Source organism: Haliotis cracherodii, unplaced genomic scaffold (genome assembly GCF_022045235.1).
Source record: "Haliotis cracherodii isolate W230 unplaced genomic scaffold, xgHalCrac1.p SCAF_8, whole genome shotgun sequence".
Classification (NCBI taxonomy): domain Eukaryota; kingdom Metazoa; phylum Mollusca; class Gastropoda; order Lepetellida; family Haliotidae; genus Haliotis; species Haliotis cracherodii.
Window position 1 is genome coordinate 52,773,707 of NW_027266341.1, and position 18,979 is coordinate 52,792,685.

Consider the following 18,979-nt stretch of genomic DNA (forward strand, 5'->3'; position numbering starts at 1 on the left):
GTGCTGAAACATAATCGGGGCTAACCAGGATTCGAACCCACGATCATGTGTTTCTGGCGTGCCAAAAGGACGCAACTCTGCACAGAAAATTACAGGAAATAAACGACTTAGTTACGCCACCTGCCATGATGGCTCCTTCCATGATCCTCAGAGCCAACAGACACACACATACCACACATCACCATCATCACCACCACCACCACCACCACCAGCTCCAATCCCAACTTCCTGAAATCTATAACTAAGATGTCACTAAACAGAAAAGGATGACAAACAGTTTTAATCAAAAATATTTTTTAATTTACAAAAATATTTTTTAAAAATAAGATACAATCTGCAATATAATGTAATTAAGTGAATTGATTTTTTTTATCAAGAAGACATTACAGCATAAATAGACCAGAATCCTTATTTCTCATATCTTTTCGAAGCATTTTAGCATCCATGTAGAGAAAGTTGCATGCAATGTCAAAATAATATTCTGAATAAGACATGAAGCATTGACATAATTCTGGGATTAATTCTTTAGGCCTTTCTGGTTTAATGTTTTTATTCAACAATAATCCAGCTATATGGTGGCAGCTGATGCACTGTAGCTCACCAAGACCTTGCAACTCTTGCAACAACAGTTGATTGAAAGGGAGTTGGGTGTAGCCGCCTTGATCACTTTGACCAGAATTTCAGTAATATCATCTACATACACGTATATTCAAACAGTGCTGATGCGGCTCCAGGATTGTGAAAAGGGAGGGGGGCTGTGCACTACCTTAGGCTTAAAAAAATAAAAGAATTGGTTCTCAGGCAATGGTTTTTGAAAATATAGTGTGGGCGGGCGGTGTCTTTTTTTCCTTTTTTTCTTTTTTTTGGGGGGGAGGGGGAGCGGGATGTGTGTGTGTGTTCAAACTAGTAAGTAACCAATAAACAGTTGTGTACACTCAACCTGGGAAATGGCCTCCCTACATTAATGTATTCCTTGTTGAGTAAAATACTGGAATACAGTATTTGACTACAGTTGCACTTGGAATATTTAAGGTTTTTTTTGTTTTTTTAATAAAATGGAAATAAAAATGAAACGTGCAGTGAACTTTATGATGATGCAGGCGGTGCCTGAGAACCAAGACTATTATTTTCTTAGCCTAAGTCTTAAAAAAAGTATCCGGTGCACCTTTAAAACATACAACTGATACACCCTGACATGCAAGGTGTCTGCAAAATGGGAACACACACTCCCTGCACCCCACCTCTCATGATATAGGTTGTTTTCGTTTTAAGGCAATATGTACAATATCATGTTTAACTGATCCATTGACCACGAAAAAATAGTTGAAAAAAAAATAGATTTGAAATGTGTTATTCTGCATGCCACATACTGGCTGAATATCAAACTGACACAAACCCCAGATATCTGAGTAATTGTCAAAATGACATTTTCCATAATGTCAGTGACGCAGCCATGTTTGAAATTTGATTGGAATTCTGTGAACACGTTTTCAAGACCCCGTAAATGGGATCATTCATGCAGAGCTTAAGGTTTACAGCTGTAGAAGATAAAAAGGCGACATAAAAAATACAAACATTAACAATGACAACCAGACAAGCAATACTCTATATTTTTCCAGAAAAAAATTCAATGTGTTTAAGAACTATCAGTAATGAATGATGGAAACATATTCTCACATTAATCATGACCCCTCTTAAGTTTTCTAAAACTCTTTCCTGGAGACATCCAACTAGCCTAAATGTTACCTTATAATCTTCTGTTGAGTGTTAAAAGAGAGTGAGTAAGCGAGTTGGGTTTAACGCTGCTTTTAACAGTTTTACAGTTATATATCGGCGTGTCAGCTTAATGTGGGAGGAAATCCCACAGTGATTCAGATCTCAGACGTTTACCACTTTGGTGAAAGCCACGAGCACGGGTATGGTGCTGACAAACCTAGAAACATAATCGGGGCGAACCGGGATTTGAACCCACAATCATAGGTTTCTAGCGTGCCCAAGCGATGCAACTCTGCACAGCAAATCGCGGAGCCTTAGACGACTGGGCCACCAGTGCCCCCTGTTAAGAGAGAGATTCAAATGACAATAAATATTAAATATATCTTGTGCATGTTCCAGAATATGATGGAATGTGGATTTCTGAGTACACGTCGTCTTCCCAGTGCTGTGTTGGTTACGGCTGAACTGTCACTGTGGATACCCGCTCAGCCACCCCTGCAACACAATACAATGTCCTTCTTCACACACACTTCTATAAATAAAGCAACAAAACCCTTTCCATGTCCAATAGAAAATGCATAAAGCAGAGTTGATAGTACGATTCCGACCATATCATCATGAGCATGTGTTTTTGAAAGTCAAGTCACTTTTAGAAAAGCCTTCTAAGACCTTTTCAAAGCTCTTACTTAATTTATTGGGCCAAGTGCAACAAAAGCCATCACAGTGAGCTAGTGAGTTGGGTTTAACGCCGCTTTTAACAGTATTACAGTTATATCACGGCGTGTCAGCTTTATGTGGGAGGAAAGCCCAAAGTGATGCAGGTCTCAGACATTTACCACTTCAGAGAAACCCACTAGCACGGGTATAGTGCTGACAAACCTACAAACATAATCGGGCGAACCTGGATTTGAACCCACAATCATAGGTTTCTGGCTTGCCCAAGGGACACAACTCTGCACAGCGAATCGCGGTGCCTTAGACAACTGGGCAATCCGTGCCTCCAAAGTCATCAGAGAACACAATGCTGCTAAAAACTAATGATGGAAAAATATACACGTGCAGAGCCCACTTGCACAAAACAATCTCAGCGCTACGACTATTGTAAGCCTATGTTAAAGCATGGGAGTTACGATCATCTTAGCGCTAAGACTGCTTTGTCCAAGTAGGCTCAGGGAAAAAATGAGTGAGTGAGTATAGTTGTTCGCCATTTTAAACAGTATTAAAACACTATTGTGGCAGGGGACACCAGAAATGGGCTTCACACTTCGTACCCATCTGGGTAATGGAACACAGCCTACAGCGTGACCAGCAAACGCTTCAACCACTGGGCTACCTTCCCACCTCTACCGGGGCGTCGGGTAGCCTAGTAGTTAAAGCGTTCACTCGTCACTTCGAAGACCCGGGTTTGATTACTGACATGGGTACAATGTGTGAAGCCCTTTTTCGGTGTCCCCTGCAATGATATTGCTGGAATATTGCTAAAAGCAGCGTAAAACCATACTCACTCCCACCCCTACACATGAAAAAGGGTTAAATATAATATATTTCCGTATAATATAGACATTTTTGTATCATTATGATGAATTGTATCATGCATATATATCCTTGTTTTCGTTAACATGTACAAAGAATGACATATTCTTACTGATAAAACCCAAAACTTTTACTTGAGGACACTAGGTCTTTGATGGGTAATTTGGGTACTCCAGTCAGGTGGGTCCTGAGTAGGACCCGAATTCGCACAGGACTACATGGACCCGTGGTTAGTCACGTGATTTGTTGTTTAATGACAACAACAATAAATGGCTACACTACAAGTCACTAATGTTTGCATTTCTTTCTCACTTTACACACATTCCTTCTGACTTTTATTTGTTTGAGTAAAGATAAATTTTAAGTTAATGTATGCATGATCAGGTTGTTTTATACGTGTGTCAAAATTTTTTTAGCTACAGCCCCAGTGAAACAATTCCCAATCTCAAACTAACTCTTGAGACCTACAGCAGATACCCGGGTAGGGTTGGGGAATATGGGGTAGGGCTCCTCGTTTTGGGATCATGAAGTTTTGGGAAAAAGCAGCACACAATGAAGGTACAATGGTACAGGATCAGCCAGGTCACACATTGAGACTCATACGACAATTGTGGCATGCTGGGATCGACCATGCGTATGAATCCTTCTGTTTAATGCTTGATATCTTACAGGGCAGAGTAATAGTACATGCCATGTTTGTATATTTGATTTGCAATAGAATCTATCAACCAGTTCTAAAATATAAACAACAACTTAAAATAAAGACTTTAAATCTCTTGCACTATTCAGGGCATAATGAAGGCTGGCTGATTTACTGGTGAGTATGTTCCACATATACACTGAAAATAACATATTTTATGGTAGCTTCTTTCACTACTGCATCTTTCTATGAGATGCAGCCATAAAAGACTTTTTTGTTTACTTGTTGTTTAACACCGCAATCAGCAATATTCCAGCTATATGACAGCGGTCTGTAAATAATCGAGGCTGGACCAGACAACCAAGTGATTGACATCATGAGCATCGATGTATGTAGTTAGGATATAATGACATGCATCAACCAAGTCAGCGAGTTTGACCAACTGATCCTGTCAGTCGCCTCTTACGACAAGCTTAGTCCCCTTTAAGGCAAGCATGGGTTTCTGAAGACCTATTCTACCCCGGATCTTCACAGGTCATTGAAGAAATGAAGAAATCCTTTCCAATGATAGTAATCGGATGTGTACAGATGTATGAGAATAAGTGAGTGAGTGAGTATGGTTTTACGCCGCTTTTAGCAATATTCCAGCAATATCACGGTGGGGGACACCAAAAATGGGCTTCACACATTGTACCCATGTCGGGAATCGAACCCGGGTCTTCGGTGTGACGAGCGAACGCTTTAACCACTAGGCTACCCGACCGCCCCGAATGAGAATAAGACTATGTCCATTTCAGCATGTTTGGGAATAGGTAAGGTCAAATGTGTCTATAAAACTGACTTATGAGGTATTTGGGAAGAATTTTTATAATATCTGTGCATGAGCGATCTTTTACCCAAGATATATTTTCTCTTGAATTCCCAAAAATATGCCCTTTTCACTCACAGTTCTTCCCAATTTGTCATGATACAATACCATGGGGCACAATGACGTACACTCGTGTCGACCATTTGTCACAATACAAAACATATCTTGATAGTAATGTCATGATAGGATACAATGGAGCACAATGAAATACACTCGTGTCGACCATTTGTCACAATACAAAACATATCTTGATAGTAATGACATGATACGATACATAGAAACTGGAAACTTTCCATGCATGCAGGCATATTAATCAGAGGAAGGAAGAAAAGCCCAACCAAAATATATTTAGATCTTAATTAATGAAAATGTGGCCTTAGTAGACAATAGTTTCACAATTATTCTTCAAGAAGTATTACATGTGACCCCATGCATGTCGTCGTATCCCAATTGCTCTTGATGTCAGTCACTGGATTGTCTGGTCCAGACTTAAATATTTACAGACCGCTGTCATATAGGTGGAATATTGCTGAGTGCGGTGTTAAACAACAAACAAACAAACAAACATGTGACCCTAATATATACCTGTATCAGTTTACATCGCTACATGAACTTAAGGCACAGAGTATTATTATCCCAACATTCTGTGGATCGTTACACCCTCTGTCACATGTGAAAGACTGTCTACCCTGCTGATGTCCCATCAAGAATGTCAGCCATTGGGACCCGTGAAGATCCGGGGTAGAATAGATCTTCAGGAACCCATGCTTGCCATAAAAGGCAACTAATGGGATTGGGTGGTCAGGCTCGCCGACTTGGTTGATACATGTCATTGTATCCCAGTCACATGGAGCGATGCTCATGATGTCAATCACTGGATTGTCTGGTCCAGCCTTGTTTATTTACAGACCGCCGTCATATAGCTGGAATATTGCCAGGTGCAGCCTTTAACTGAAAAAAATACCCCCCAAACCCCACCTTACCAGCTTAAAGTTCATTTTAAACAGTCTCCTGATTTCCTTAAGTATATCAAGGACTTGCTTATACATGTATCATAGATGGATCGATGTTCATGAAGTCAATCAATGAATTGTCTGTTGTGCTGCATTAAACAACAAACAAACAAACAAACAAACAAAATGTCAGCCATTGTGGCCAAGTAATCCTCATTTTAGCTGTTTTTTACCACAATATTGAAGTGTTAGAAAAGCCCCACATGTTCTAGAATCGTGAATGGGTTTTCACGGAAGAAGATACTAGGTCCCTTACCACACAAGTTGTCTCCAATCTTGATGTACAGGTAGCCATTATCACCGAAGTCAGTCCCCCACGAGTTTCTCACAATGTAGAAAGGCACATCTCCTGGAATGTGTGGATCATATGTTACCAGGTACATAGAAATCATAAGTGAGTGAGTGAATGAGTGAGTTGGGTTTAACGCCACTTTTAACAGTATTCCAGTCATATCACAGTGTGTCAGCTTAATGTGGGAGGAAAGCCCGAAGTGATGCAGGTGTCAGAAGTTTACCACTTCGGTGAAACCCACGAGCACGGGTATGGTGCTGACAAACCTAGAAACATAATCGGGGTGAACAGGGATTCCAACCCACAATCATAGGTTTCTGGCGTGTTTCTGGCATGGGTTGCTGAAGACCTATTCTACCCCGGAATCTTCATGGGTCAATTATGATCTGAAAGATTAAAGGTATGCAATTTGAAAAAGATAAACGGGTTATTGCAATTGCAAGTAACTCTTATGGTAATGGTAATTTATTGCGCTCTGATGTAGTAAAATGGCAACGTTACCTCGACGGTCATAACCCACGATCTGCACAGCATGGTTGTTGACGTTGGAGCAGTGGAACTTGATGACGCCCCCGATGTAGTTGTTCCATGTAGAGGCGTCTACCGTCACAGTCAGCGGCCCAACGGCATACAGCATCTGCACCATCTCCTCCTCCTTCCCCGTGAGACTGCCATCATCAAAACAACTTCCACTACATACACCACAATTATGTACGCTTGTCAAAGTCTCAAGCCATGCAAGTCTTTTCCTGATATATGATATCTATTATATGGAAACACACTCCGCTAGTAATCTCTATTTTTATATTCCTAATAAGCCTAAATGATATCTCTAATATGGAAACACATGAGGGTAATAATCTTATTTTTATATTTCTAATATGGAAACACACAAGGGTAATAATCTGTATTTTTATATTTCTAATATGGAAACACACAAGGGTTATACTGTAATCTCTATTTTCATATTTCTAATATGGAAACACACAAGGGTAATAATCTCTATTTTTATATTTCTAATATGGAAACACACAAGGGTAATAATCTGTATTTTTATATTTCTAATATGGAAACACAAAAGGGTTATCATGGTTATAATCTCTATTTTTATATTTCTAATATGGAAACACACAAGGGTAATAATCTCTATTTTTTATATTTCTAATATGGAAACACACAAGGGTAATAATCTCTATTTTTATATTTCTAATATGGAAACACAAAAGGGTTATAATCTCTATTTTTATATTTCTAATAAGCCTAAATGATATTTCTAATATGGAAACACATGAGGGTAATAATCTCTATTTTTATATTTCTAATATGGAAACACACAAGGGTAATAATCCCTATTTTTATATTTCTAATATGGAAACACACAAGGGTTATACTGTAATCTCTATTTCCATATTTCTAATATGGAAACACACAAGGGTTATAATCTCTATTTTTATATTTCTAATATGGAAACACACAAGGGTTATGATCTCTATTTTTATATTTCTAATATGGAAACACAAAAGGGTTATAATCTCTATTTTTATATTTCTAATATGGAAACACACAAGGGTAATAATCTCTATTTTTATATTTCTAATATGGAAACACACAAGGGTTATAATCTCTATTTTTATATTTCTAATATGGAAACACACAAGGGTAATAATCTCTATTTTTATATTTCTAATATGGAAACACACAAGGGTAATAATCTCTATTTTTATATTTCTAATATGGAAACACACAAGGGTTATAATCTCTATTTTTATATTTCTAATAAGCCAAAATGATATTTATGATATGGAAACACACAAGGGTTATACTGTAATCTCTATTTTCATATTTCTAATATGGAAACACACAAGGGTTATAATCTCTATTTTTATATTTCTAATATGGAAACACACAAGGGTTATAATCTCTATTTTTATATTTCTAATATGGAAACACAAAAGGGTTATAATCTCTATTTTTTATATTTCTAATATGGAAACACACAAGGGTAATAATCTCTATTTTTATATTTCTAATATGGAAACACAAAAGGGTTATAATCTCTATTTTTTTATTTCTAATATGGACACACACAAGGGTAATAATCTCTATTTTTATATTTCTTATATGGAAACACACAAGGGTTATAATCTCTATTTTTATATTTCTAATAAGCCAAAATGATATTTATGATATGGAAACACACTCAGCTAATAATCTCATTTTTTATATTCTTTATAAGCCTAAATGATATTCATAATATGGAAAGACACAAGGGTAATAATCTCTATCATATAATATCATTCGTTTACAATGTTTTGGATGTAATTGTGCTCAGGGAAGTAATGGTAGAAAGCAGGTGTGAACAAGAAAACAGCGTCTTCACTATCCCCCACCCTGGGGCACATGAGAATTATTTTTTTCTTCATATAGTAGTGAATAAAAATTATAAAACAGAGAGCCCTATAAAGCCTCAAGAAGACATAGGCATTTAGGTTGCTTAATGTCATCAGAAAAAATGATTAAATGTGAAATTGAAACACAAAAGGTGCAACACTTATAAAAATAGAAGCAATAACATATACGCTACTCTCTATTTGACCAAGGTTATTGGTTAGCAAATATCCATAAACAGATCTGGGCCCACTTGCACAAAGCGATCTTAGCGCTAAGATGATCATAAGTCCCATACTTTAACATTGGCTTACAATAGTCGTAGCACTAAGATTGCTTTGTGCAAGAGGGCCCTGGTGTAAAATCTTACTGTTCACAGGAGTAATTGGCAACCCTCACTCCTGATGATGTGCTGTTGCCAAGGTGACAGACTTGTGTTTTGTCAACAAGGGGGTAGTCCTTCTCATAAACAATCGTCTTCTTATACTGGGAGGGAATGTGAAATGTGAATATTTAAATCTGACATTGAAAACATTTCAAATTTTCATTCAACAGATTTTCATTGTCAACACAATGAGAAACAGGGGCAACATTTGCAAAAATATATTGTCAAATGATCAAATTTCCAAACAGAAACTGTAGAAGTATAAAATTATAAAAAGTGAGAGTGTTAAGACAACAACAACAAGTACAAGTTTGACACATCCTCCCTAGGCAAGGTCATTAAATGACTGTAAAAATCCAGTTTCCACCCTTGCCGAACTAGGCTGGAATTTCTGGCCTGGACCGTAACACCACCAGTGGCTATTATGAGTTATGTCCCTTCCATGCCCCTCCTTGTGACCAATCAGATTCCACCTCTCATATCACGTGCATTTGCTTAAAACAAAAAGGCATCGCCCAGACAAGACGATCTGATTGTTAATCAAGATCTATATTGTAATAAAATGGGTCTTACCAAAAATCATGAGCATATGGATTAAGAACATTAAAGATTTGGAAAAATCTGTCCATGCCCAGTTAACGGTACACATCCTCTGTAAATCCTGCAATCAACTGAAAGCTGCATGGCAGTCGCCATGTTGTTTATGAACCAAATGACGATTTCGCTACGCAATTTTGATTGCACTATACATAGACTCATTAGTCCAGCCAAAGTTTAACTCCAAGGGTGGAAACAGGACTCTTATAATCAGATCCCTTGCCTTGGGAAGATGAGTTGGGAGGGAAACAAGCAAAAGCTGACAAAATGTGATCTTGGACTACTTTGTATATTGTATGTTGACACCAATATCTTCAGTTCAGAGTGAGTTTGGTTTAACACCGCTTTTAACAGTATTCCAGTTTTATCACAGCGTGTCAGTTTAATGTGGGAGGGAAGCCAGAGGTGATGCAGGTCTCAGACGTTTACCACTTCGGTGAAACCCACGAGCACGGGTATGGTGCTGACAAACCTAGAAACATAATCAGGGTGAACCTGGATTCAAACCCACAATCATAGGTTTCTGGCGTGCCCAAGGGACACAACTTTGCACAGTGAATCGTGGTGCCTTAGAAACCCGTGGCCCCTCAGGAACTCGTCCAGAGATTTGTAAATCCATACCAGATATTTAATCATAAACCTACTGCCACTTTTGCCTATGGTATTGTAGGCATCTTTCTGTCTCGTAATAACCTTTTGGTAGGTTTTACTTTTTCCTCGTAAGACCTCATACCGGGTATGAGGTTTTACTTTTTGATAGTAAGACCTGATGATCTGAGTAGCAGATGGTATATTGACTTGGGTTTCAAACATACAATGTCCTAAATTCGAAGACAAGAAATGAAACATTTTCATTATGGATGACGGGAATCGAACCTGCAACTTCACATATCGTGTTAAGTTTTGTAATCCACTGTTTTCCCACTGAGCCACCAGGGAAGGTAATGAGAGAATGTTCAATTTTAGATGTCATGACTTAGTTTTGTCTATGCTGCATGTGTTTTTTTCTCTTGCACACTTTGATCCCATTCCTTTATACCACGACACACTGTATTGTTTCACTATAAAATATCTCTATGTTTTCTGATTTTTTCTTTTCTTTTTTGCATTTAAACGATTTATAAGTGAGTAACACTCTTCTTCGGTTATGGTCGTGGAAGTAAGACCTCGGCAATCGGGTATCGTCGATGTAAGACCTCAGAGCTTCTCTCCTCGGTCTAACATTGCTAAATACCTCTTACCTCCTCAATTGAGTCAGCATGTCAGCTTCATGTGACAGGAAGCCCGAAGTGATGCAGGTCTTGGACGTTTACCACTTCGGTGAAACCCATGAGCACGGGTATGGTGCTGACAAACCTAGAAACATAATCGGGGCGAACCAGGATTCCAACCCACAATCATAGGTTTCTGGCGTGTCCAAGGAATGCAATTCTACACAGTGAATTACGGCGCCTTAGACGACTGGACCACCCGTGCCCCCTAACTTCCTCAACCATAACCTCGGAGTCATGCTTTATCCTTCACATAATGACATCATTCAATAACTGACTTCAAACCGCCATGAATCATTGTCTTACTGTAGATCAGAGTCTTACATACTTTTGTCATCCAGTACAGAGCAGAACAAGTGTCGCCTCCCTGGCAGCCATTGTTCTCAGAGCAGTCGATGACTTCCTGTACGGACAGGTCAGGGACAGCTTGACCAGTGGTCTTGGCGTACATGCTTTCCACTGTCTCAGTAGCACTGAAGGCCCTGGAGGGAAGACAAACAGGCAAAAATGTTTATGGAAGACTTATGGATTTCAACGTTATGTTTCTGTAGTACTGTTGATGATCACTTGCCATCTTCCTGAGGCAAGGGAGTTAACTGACTGTAAAAGTCCACTTACCACCGTTGCCGAACTAGGCTGGACTTTCCAGGCTCAATTGAGCACCACCAATGGCTATAATTACGAGTTATGTCCCTTTTATAGCCCTCCTATTGACCAATCAGATTCCACCTCTCATATCACATGCATTAGCTTCTCACAAAATGTACCGTATATATCCGCAGATAAGCCAAATTTTGAGGACCAGAAAAAAGATTCTGTAGAAAGGGGTCGGCTTATCCACGGGATACACTTTCATGATAGTATTTTTCACATCATGATCTGAATGATGGTTCAATAGATTACAACTTCCCGAAAGTTTGGAAGTTGCCACGACAACAGCCATTATTGTTATAAATTATCAATAAAGTTATTATTATACACCAATGTTGTCATTATTAAAACATTTTATGCATGTTACTATTTCAGATCATAAGTTTTCAATTGAATGTTTCAATTCAAGGTTTATCGTTCTTCATAAACTCCTCAATCTTTACATATAACAATAAAATCCACAGATACAATATATATATATATACCCGCTTATCTACGGGTCATATCATGTTCTTTCATATTTCAATGGTCAAGTTAATACCTTGGCTTATCTACGGGGTCGGCTCATCTGCGGGAATATACGGTACTAATCAATGATCAAGGTCTATATTGTAATAAAATGGGTCTTACCTTGCGAACTGCATCAAATCATGTGAGCACATTAATTAAAAACATAAAAAGATTTGAAAAATATTTGTTGACGCCCAGTTCACGGTACACATCCTTTGCAAATCCTGCGGTTGACCAAAATCTGCAGGTTGAAATCCGTCTTGTTTTCGAACTGGATGTCGATTTGGTTGTGTGATTTTGATTGGAATAACCATAGACTTGATAGTCCAGCCACAATATAAATGCCATCATACCAGGGTGGAAACTCGACTTTTACAGTCAGTTATCTCCCTTGCCTCAGAAAGATGATCACTTGCTTGAGACTACATCTTCTAAAATGCCACTTAAAGATATCAAATGCTTTTAGTTGTAAACATTAATAAATAGGTCATTGACAGATTTGGCATGTTAGCAGTAATTGGAATCAAGAAAAAACATTTTGATGAAAGTGAAAATTTGACGCTAGACAGAGCAATACCTGTTTCCAAAATAAATTGGTCACAAAATGTAAGACCTTTGAATATTTTTAAAATAACACTTTTTATGCATTTTTTTTTCTTTTATCATTTAAGGTTGTGTCAGACAATTATATGAGGAATTGTTTGATAGGCATGACAATTTAGACACAATTAATTGTGTCTATTTTGTAATTAATAGAGGTCCTTGTAGTAAAAAAGTTAGTGCTCTGATCTACAGATGATCTCTGCCAATGAGACATTTTCAACAGTACATTATTCAACTTGGAATGAAAATCATTGACACACAGGCTATGATTTGGGGTCACTTAAAACATGATAGTTTCCTTTGGGGGGATGTTTTGGGATGTCGCAGGGAGTCAAAACCAGAATATGTCATGATATGCTTGTTATTCTAATGGGATCGTGTTGGTGAACCGTCAAAATTATTCCATTCCACTCCAGGCTGGCTGTCATAACTGTCAGACATGTCCGACTGATCATGTCCAAGGTCACTGTGACCTACCAGCAGGCGCCACATGTCTTCTGATCCTTTATTGCGGAGATGATGCTCTTGTTACGCCTGCAATAAACATACAAAACTACTTGTCATCTACTACAGTTCAATGAAGCATATAAACCACCATCCTCAATTATGTACTAATATTTAACATTTAATGTATATATATTTAAATGAAAAGTGGAATCTGTCAATATACCTCAGATACGCAACTATCACAAGTTGCGTGAACTAACTTTGTATGTGACTTTGCAGTCTGTCTGTGTGTCCCCCTCGCCGAGTCGACAAGCGCACATAGCCCGGCTGTGTAATGTCATGTTGAGTGGTGTATATTAAATGCTATCGAAGTCAGAAGTCAGAAGGAGTTCAGAGTTATCAATATTAACATGGAAAAAAACTGGACCTATTCACCTTATAGCTTCATTTCAGAGGTGATGTAACCATCTCATCTCTCTTATCATAAGTGAGTATGGTTTAATGCCGCTTTTAGCAATATTCCAGCAATATCACGGCGGGGGAAACCAGAAATGGGCTTCAGACAGTATACCCACAGGGTAATCGGAACACTGGTGTTCGACGTGAGGAGCAAACGCTTTAACCACTTGGCTACCCCACCGCCCCCACCTTACATAGTACAGAAATTCTCTCGACTGTGACCTTAATTGCAATCATCAAGCTATCAAAATGCTTCTTCTGAACAAGACCTCGGCATACATGATACATCTACATTCAATGTTTTGTTTTGTTTGTTATATAACGCTACACTCAGCAATATTCCAGCTATATGACAACAGTCTGTAAATAATGGAGTCTGGACCAGACAATCCTGTGATTGACATCATGAGCATCGATCCATCTATGATACATGTATAAGCGAGTCCTTGACATACTTAAGCAAATTAGGAGACTGTTTAAAACAAACTTTAAGCTGGTAAGGTGGGGTTTGGGGGATATTTTTTTCAGTTAAAGGCTGCACCTGGCAATATTCCACCAATATGGTGACAGCCTGTAAATAAATGAGTCTGGACCAGACAATCCAATGATTGATATTGTGGGTAACGATCCACGCTGATGAGGTGCAATGATACACCATCAACCAAATCATCCAGTCTGACCACAAAGTTCATAAAGTCGCCTCTTACGACCCGCATAGGTGGGGGACTGGGGGGTAATTCTGATCCAGCATTAGCTGCATCCGCACAGGTGGAAAGATGTATTGAGAAGATGGAGGCATGTCCTGATTAGAGCTGGGACGGGTAACTCGGGTACTCGGGTTTGGTGGGTACTGAGAAGGACCCGGGTACCCACAGGACTTCCCGGACCTGTAGTTAGTCACGTGATATATTGTTTAATGACAAAAATTATTTAAAACTCTATGTTAAACTGCAAGTCACTAATGTTCACATTTCTTTCTGACAATGTACACATTCCTTCTTACTTTTATATGTTTGAATAAAGATAAAACTTAAGTCAACTTCAGTGTATGCATGACCAGATTGTTTTATTTGTGTATCTAAATACATTTTGCCAGGGCTACGGTCAAACTATTCCCAATCGGACATTATGTACTCAAATCTTGAGACCTACAGCAGGTACCCGGGTAGGGTCGGGTAATAGGGAGGTGGGTACCCGGGTAGTATATTTGGACTTGTCCCAGCCCTAGTCCTGATGATGCATAACGTTCCAGGTTGTATTTAAGATGGCTCACAATGAGACAAGTTTAGTATTCGTACATGATATTGATGTTTCTTTCAATCATGAAGGACCAATATATTTTGATTGGATTATTTTTAGGGCCATGACATTAAAACTCAAAATGATTTTGGTGTCAAATGAATCCATGTATTTATCATTATAGAATGGAAACATAATTATGATAATATGCTGGTTAATCAAGGAAGGTGAGGTGAAACAGGGTTTAACATCACCTTCAGGATTATTGCACTTATATAGCAACATGCATGGAAGTGTGTGTGTGGGTGTGCGTGTGTGCGTGTGTCTGTGTGTGTGTGTGTGTGTGTGTGTGTGTGTCTGTGTGTATGTGTGTCTGTTTGGCTGTTCGTACTAGTCTGGACTAATGTTGATTTTATAATGCTAACTCTCTGAGAAACCACGCTGCAGTTTAACATGAATACTCCACTCGGACACAGTATACTGACTCCGAGCCGACCAGTCCCCTTTTATCCCCTTAATGACAAGCCCAGACCTCCCACTCTCCAGACAGAAGCTCAACCACAAGACCACGGAGGCGGTATCATGAGGCAGTTAATCAAGGAGGAATAATACATCACTCATCAAATGATTATCACGTTCAATGCCCTGTGCCTGTCCAGTCTGCTAATAAGTCCACAACCCTGTCTGAGGCATCACTTTGGGCAGTGTAATGGAGACATACCGTATTCGACGTAATAAGCCCTCAGGGCGCTCTCAAAATTAGAAATAGGGGGCTCTTATTAAAATATTATTTTTGTGAGAAAAAAAAACAGAGTTGAAAGATGGATTTTGTGGTTTATGCTGACAGCCTGAAATGTTTATATACGAGAGATACATTTTTCCAGAATTAAATTGCCCATAATTAAGGGTGCATATAACACACAAGTGTGTATTACATGCGAATACATAAGTGTTGTGTACATTGATCAATCGGAAGGGGTGCTAATTGGTATTGTTCACTAGCCAATATATTAGCAAATATCACTGTGGGCCCTTATTACGTTGAATACGGTATTACACTGGAAAATCATGAACACCCCCATGACAACAGAAAGACATGCAGCACATTGCTATGTTTATCTATGTAATCTTACCAGTCCACATAGTCCGGAACAGCTGTCTTGAGCAGTTTCAATGAAGGCATCGCCATGTCAACCGTTATCCTATCTCCATGAAGACTGGAAGACTTCAGTCCTCTCAGGTACTGTTCTGTAAAAATAATGTTACTGTTTAGTGGAGCAAAAATCAGACATCCATCACAAGTGTTTTTCAATATCTAAAAATTCAGTTCTCAGTTAACTGCTCACAGTGATCTGTAATCTGGTGGTAACCATGGTAACGTGCTGAACATGCTCCCTGTTGTCTGAGATGGAAGATAGTATTATACTAGGCATTTTCTTTAACTACTTAACTCAAAAGCAGCTATGCTTGTAGTAATAGGCGACTAACAGGATCGGGTGGTCAGGCTCACTGACTTGGTTGAAGCATGTCATCAATCCCAATTGCGTGGATCGATGTTCATGATGTCAATCACTGGATTGTCTGGTCCAGACTCGACTATTTACAGACCACCATCATATTATAGCTGGAATATTTCTGAAAGCGGCATGAAACATCAAACAAACAAACTTGGCGCAAATGTAAGTCAATAATCGAAGGGAAGTAACTCTTACAGTCTTAGCGCTAAGGTGATCGTAACTCCCATACTTTAACATAGACTTAGGACTGTGGTAACTCTAAGATGATCGTAACTCCCTTACTTTAACATAGACTTATGACTGCGGTAACGCTAAGGTGATCATAACTGCCATACTTTAACATAGACTTAGGACTGTGGTAACCCTAAGATGATCGTAACCATGGTAACTCCCATACTTCAACATAGACTTATGACTGTGGTAACGCTAAGGTGATTTTAACTCCCACGCTTTAACATAGACTTATGATCATCATCATGAGTATTTAACACTTTTAACTGTTTGTTTGTCATTCTAGAAGTTGATGAGTAAACAAGAAAACATACAACATTATGGAAGTTCTGGTCTATTGTATTAGAGACGTTTCAATGTACTTACATCGTTCTCAAGCTGGTCGTACAACCAAGTGATGAGAGGCCTGATACATTGTGATTAACAATAACAGGTAATGGATAACAAGTAGCACACAGGTCGTTAGATGAAGCCAGATGACTGAGATGCTAAGATGCTGTGACAGGCTTGATTGGATTTGAATCAAAGGAGTCTATTGCTTTTGATGGAACAAAGTTAGGTATATTGTGTTAATAAAATTAGGGATTACCATATTCGACTTAATAAACTCCCTTATTAGAATATTATTTTGGTGAAAAAAACAGTTGAAAGATAAATTATGTGGTTTATACTGACAGCCTGAAATCTTAATATACGAGAGTATATTTTTCCAGAATTTAATTTCCCATAATAAGGGTGCATATAACACACAAGTGTGTATTATAAGCGAATAAATATGTCTTGCGTACATTGATCAATCTGAAGGGGTGTTAATTGGGATTGTTCACTAGCCAGTATATAAGCAAATATCGCTGTGGGCGCTTATTCGAGCGGGGCGCATATTACGTTGAATACGGTATAATGAAGGTGAATGTGAGATTCAACCCAGGGTCAGTGGATCCTGGCATCTGGCTATTTGAGGAACACAACTCTGAAATAAAAACTCACTTTCAAATTCTTCTTGCGTGAGGTCCGAAAACTTGTTGACTCCATAAACAACTGTTTCATTCTGGTGGGCTTTATTCAGATGAGTGTAATGTTTCAAATTATTCTGAAAAAAATCAATAAAATAGATTTCTAAATAATGTTGATAGCTGAAAAAATGAAAATAATATCTATAGTACAACATCAAAGTTTTAAAAGCTTTTTATGTTCTCTGTTCATAAGTAAGTGATTTTGTTATATCAGATTCTGTGGGTCACACTATCAGGTGTGCATGGAGAGATATTTATAAAGGCTCTGCCTGTTTATCAATCCCCTTTCACTGTACCAAGTGGAAATAAATATTGTTTAAAAAAAAAAAGACAAAAAAAGGTGTGTATGTCGAAAAAAGTGTATTTAAAATCACACACCTGACATAAATACATTAAAAAATCATTGTTAATACTATATTTAGGCTTACTGTTAATTTTTACTTCAAACATCAAACCTCTGACAGATGTCCGTCGTAATCTTTATATCATTAATGTTGAATAAGAATTGTTTGCCACACAATTGTCTTCAGTCATGAGACTTAATGCCAATTTCAAATATCGTTAGTCGGATCACAAACCTGGGAATTAAATTTTCAACCCATTACCATACTTGATTTGGCATCTAATTAACTTTTATTTCAGATAATTTAAGTTGCGTATATTCTAGCACAGGAAACTAAAGTCTAAGCTATTGTCTAGTACCATCACTTGTAATAATCAAGCATGATGTAGCAAGTCTAGGAAATTGTGGATGTTAAAGATTCATTTGTTAAACATTAATAATTCAAAGCCTCAGGTTCAGGTGCTCCTCATGTTAATATTTGTTTGGACATTTTCAAAATGTAATTTGCAATAGTTGCACTACATCTAGTCTAAACTTCCAGATTTGGATCCCAACATTTTTTCCTCATGTTATCAACAATGAATCTAAATCACATCCTTGATCACCAGGTCGATCATATCCTTGATCAAGTTTAGTTTGAAAAGCTAGAAAATATGTCTTGTAGTGTTTGGTAAAATATATGTTGATGGCTTCAATTTGGGATACAGACATATAGCCATCAGAGTAATAAAACAGAACATAAGTAAACCGTTAAGGTAGGGCTAAGTATAATCATAATAATCAAATGCATCATATTTGAAACGTAGAAATTAGAAACCTTGAAAACTTCAAATCGATGCCAGAATTCTGGTGAGTTTGCTTCATAGGTTTTCTTGTATGTTTGTATAAACTGTGTAAACTGTCCATAGTGCGTGTCGTGCAATGCAAAGGTGACTGTGCAAATCAAACACGCCGGCAAAAGAAACTGTAATTTAGCATCCATGAGTTTGATGTATCACATGATACAATTTTAACTTCCTGGTATTGTGTATGCGAAACAAAAGGTACAGATACGCCAGGAATTATTCTTCAGTATATCCTTTGATAATCTAAATGTAATTAGCAGTGACGATTCGTTTTAAAATGTATGTGTAATTCCAATACTCATGAAAGTGTTTACTTTATCATATGAGACAGTAGTTGATACCTATTTTTATCCTTTCCTTTTTAGCCCAGCAAGAGCAATTCACACTTCCGATTTGCGCGCGCACCTCTCCAACTTCC

General features: G+C 38.1%; 1 protein-coding gene across 1 annotated transcript; it reads right to left on the reverse strand.

Moving 5' to 3' along the window:
- Window positions 1-1,320: 1,320 nt before the first annotated feature.
- On the reverse strand, window positions 1,321-18,757 carry LOC139449640 (cathepsin O-like). The gene is made up of 9 exons (XM_071231117.1): window positions 18,534-18,757; window positions 17,348-17,450; window positions 15,746-15,860; window positions 12,945-13,001; window positions 11,032-11,185; window positions 8,821-8,936; window positions 6,564-6,730; window positions 6,027-6,119; window positions 1,321-2,211 (listed from the first exon to the last, which is right to left on the reverse strand). The coding sequence occupies exons 1-9, from the start codon at window positions 18,696-18,698 to the stop codon at window positions 2,171-2,173; spliced, it is 1,011 nt and encodes a 336-aa protein (XP_071087218.1). The 5' UTR covers window positions 18,699-18,757; the 3' UTR covers window positions 1,321-2,170.
- Window positions 18,758-18,979: the final 222 nt, after the last annotated feature.

Excerpts from the sequence above, each read along its gene's own strand:
- LOC139449640 (XM_071231117.1), bottom strand. The coding sequence starts at position 18,698 with ATGGATGCTAAATTACAGTTTCTTTTGCCGGCGTGTTTGATTTGCACA. Across the intron at positions 17,451-18,533 it reads ATCGATTTGAAGTTTTCAAG|AATAATTTGAAACATTACAC; the intron begins GTTTCTAATTTC and ends GATTTTTTTCAG. Across the intron at positions 13,002-15,745 it reads GTTCCGGACTATGTGGACTG|GCGTAACAAGAGCATCATCT; the intron begins GTAAGATTACAT and ends TGTTTATTGCAG.